The sequence below is a fragment of the Rhinolophus ferrumequinum genome, chromosome 17 (genome assembly GCF_004115265.2).
Source record: "Rhinolophus ferrumequinum isolate MPI-CBG mRhiFer1 chromosome 17, mRhiFer1_v1.p, whole genome shotgun sequence".
NCBI classification, from domain to species: domain Eukaryota; kingdom Metazoa; phylum Chordata; class Mammalia; order Chiroptera; family Rhinolophidae; genus Rhinolophus; species Rhinolophus ferrumequinum.
Window position 1 is genome coordinate 7,996,209 of NC_046300.1, and position 2,810 is coordinate 7,999,018.

The window sequence follows — 2,810 nt, forward strand, 5'->3', positions numbered from 1 at the left end:
TTATTTTCCAGGCATCTAATGATGACATTCTGGTCTCGTCTTCCGTCCCCGTTTGTCCCCCTCTTGTCTCCGTCGTTTCCCTCTCCTTTCCCTCCTCCCGTGTCACTGCAGATTGAGACCTACAGGCTGACGTTCCGGGCAAATGCCAGGGCCCGCACCGACCACGGGGCCGACATTGTCTCCCGCCCCCCCTACTTCCCTGGTGGCCCCAGCTCGGGCCCCCGGGCCCTTGGGCTGCTCATTAGACCTGTGACCGCTGGGGTGTTGGGCAGCCCTCTGGGGCCCTCCCTCTAGGGCCCGCGCAACCCCCCTCCCTCGCCCCCCCGCCCATGTCGCTTGCCCAGGGCAGCAGCAGTCGTCCCCACACCTTTCACTCCCTGCCCCAAGCCCAGTCCTTGCGTTGCTCCTGTCCCATCGTCGCATCCCTGCTCCAGGGAAGGGTCTGGGGGGTGTGGGGTGGGAGAAGGGGGGAGGCTAACCTGGGGTCTGGGGCGTCTGAGCGAGGGGACTAGATTCTAACTTCCTCTTTGTTTGGGTATTTTTGGACCAAGCCCAAGAGAAACTGACATACCCCCCCTCCTTGCTGGGTCCACCTGGAGGGCAGAGTGGGACGTCCACGTGATGGCCTGGCCCTGACTGCGTCCCCTGGAGCCGCTAAGCCACTGCCTCTCCCTTTAACCCCACAATGGTGCCCACCATGTGGGTGGTGCCAGATGCCTCTTGCCACCCTGCCCCACATTAGTTAGGGGTCAGTGCTGCCTATCCCCGCTGCTTGCCATACCTGCCTAGCTGCTGTCATACTTTTCTTGTTTTATCCCTTTCTTTTTAATAACCTAAAAACTGGTGGAGTAGTTTTGCAGGTTGAAGTCATGTCTAAATGAAAGTCCTCGGCAGGTGTTGAAGGAAACGGGGGGGGGGTGGGGGCAGAGATCCTTAAGCTCCAGCCTGGAGCTCAGGCACTGGGGGCTGCCCCGGAGGGGTTAGCTCGGGCCCTGGAGGTGGCGTGGGCAGGGCAGTGATGTGTGGGGACAGGCCTGGTGAGCAGGCCGGGCACGCTAGGGGCTGCTCAGTGTGGACTGGTGGTTCTGGCATTTGGTGTGTATGCTGCTTTTCTTTTCTAACCAAGAGGCTGGTTTTGGCATCTCTGTCTCATTCCTGGGATCTGGTGGAAGATACAAGGTCAGGGCTGGGAAGGGCCACGGAGGTCCAAATCCTGCATGCTTGCAGGCCTAGAGCACTTTGCCCTTCGCTGCCAGGGAGCCTGAGAGGTCCAGAAGTCATGCGGAGAGTGGGGAATCAGGTCCGGAGATTGAAAATAAAGGCATGAGACTGAGGCCATCCCATGTCCCTGAGAGCCTGACTGGGGAGCGGGAGGGGAGGCGAGGCCGGCCTATGGAGGGGTGTCCCAGTTAGTTAGGCCCGCTCTTGGGGTTGCTGCCATGAGAAATCCCGGGAATCGTATTGGCATGAAGATCTTACTGCACTTGTATTTTTTGTATTAAAGTTTGCATGGTTTCTAATAAAGGATTAAAACCTACCGGTTTGTAGTGACGTGGCCTGAGTGGAGGCCCCTCTGGAAGCACTTTCTGCAGTGTGGACATTGCCCCTCACCCTCTGCTCCTGTCCCCACAGCTGAGAAGGTAGGGGCTGGTGACATAGGTTCAGGTTTGATCTCCATGCAGATGGGAGCAACTGGGGGGGGGCAGGTCTCCCCATTTCTGAGGTAGCATTTCAATGCTGGGGAGGTTTGCCACAACCCCAGCTCCGAGCACACACCAGGAAGTTGCAGGTCTCATGGAGAAAGTGCTTCCGGCGCAAGACTGTCTTCAGGATGGGAGCTCAGGGCACCCTTGTCCTGTCAGCAAGAGGGGCGAGATGAAGCTGTGGGGGTGGGGCGCGAGGCACCACGGGTGACGTGCAGCGGTACCTGTGCCCTCCCTGTCACCCTGGGCCAGAAGGATGCTGTGGCTGACAGGCTCCTGGTCCTGTCACTCCTGCAGCCAGCGGTTGGGGTGGGCGTGAGCCAAGCAGAGCTAGCTCTCTGGTGGCCTGGTCACAGCTCCCTCGATCTGGAGGCTGAGGCGGCTGCCCTGTCAGATGAGGCCCGGAGGCCCATGTGCTGTGTCCACTCTGTGGCCACCTGGGGATGGGACATGGATTTCTGTACTGCCCGATTCGCTTCCGGTTCAGCCACTACCCGTGTCAGTCTGATTCTGTTGTAACGATTTCAAGAGTAAATAAAGCTCGTGCCCTCCCAGCTCGCAGGCCCTGTCTCCTGTATGTCCTGCCTTCTCTCCACTCCAGCATCCACGCCCCTGCCCCCGGCTCGTACCCTTGCACTGAGGGACTGGTGTGCGCTGTGCAGTCCTGATGACCGCAGCCCTTTCTCTGTGAACACGTGGGTATGACCTAGGAGATGGCCAGCTGTGGCTGGGCCGCCGCACAACCTGAGGCCCTTTGAGGGTTAAGGTCCAACCCTGTGGTTGCCTGTGGGTGGCAGCCGGGCTGAATGAACACACACACTGGACCAGGGAGACCCAGGAAGGGGCTGCTCAACATTTGCTGTCCCAACCTGCAGGGACAGTGAGTTGTGACGGCTGCCAGTGGTGCGGGTACCGACAGGAGCAGCTGTGAGACGGGGCTGGCCCGGGGCGGCAAGCTGGTGAAGGCCATTGGGGTTCAAGCTGAAAGGCAGGTCTAAGCTGCTTCCTCCCCAAAGACAGCGCTTCCACTTTCTCTCCGTTTGGGGACCTTGGCCCACAGCTCAGTGTGCTGAGGCCCCAAGAGGAGCCCCCAGAGGAGAGCAATGC

The 2,810-nt window shown here is 59.8% G+C and overlaps 1 protein-coding gene across 17 annotated transcripts in view; it reads left to right on the forward strand.

Annotated features, from left to right (window-relative positions):
• Positions 1–2,257, forward strand: part of MAP4 (microtubule associated protein 4) — a 151,610-nt gene extending 149,353 nt beyond the window's left edge. For 14 of the 17 annotated variants that reach the window (XM_033132255.1, XM_033132257.1, XM_033132259.1 and 11 more), the window contains one exon: positions 12–254. In XM_033132255.1, the coding sequence (XP_032988146.1) occupies positions 12–19 (8 nt within the window). In that variant the 3' untranslated portion in view covers positions 20–254. Of the gene's footprint in view, positions 1–11 lie in introns of all 17 variants that reach the window. The other 3 variants (XM_033132253.1, XM_033132264.1, XM_033132250.1) reach the window with 2 other exon arrangements.
• The last annotated feature ends 553 nt before the right edge of the window (positions 2,258–2,810 follow it).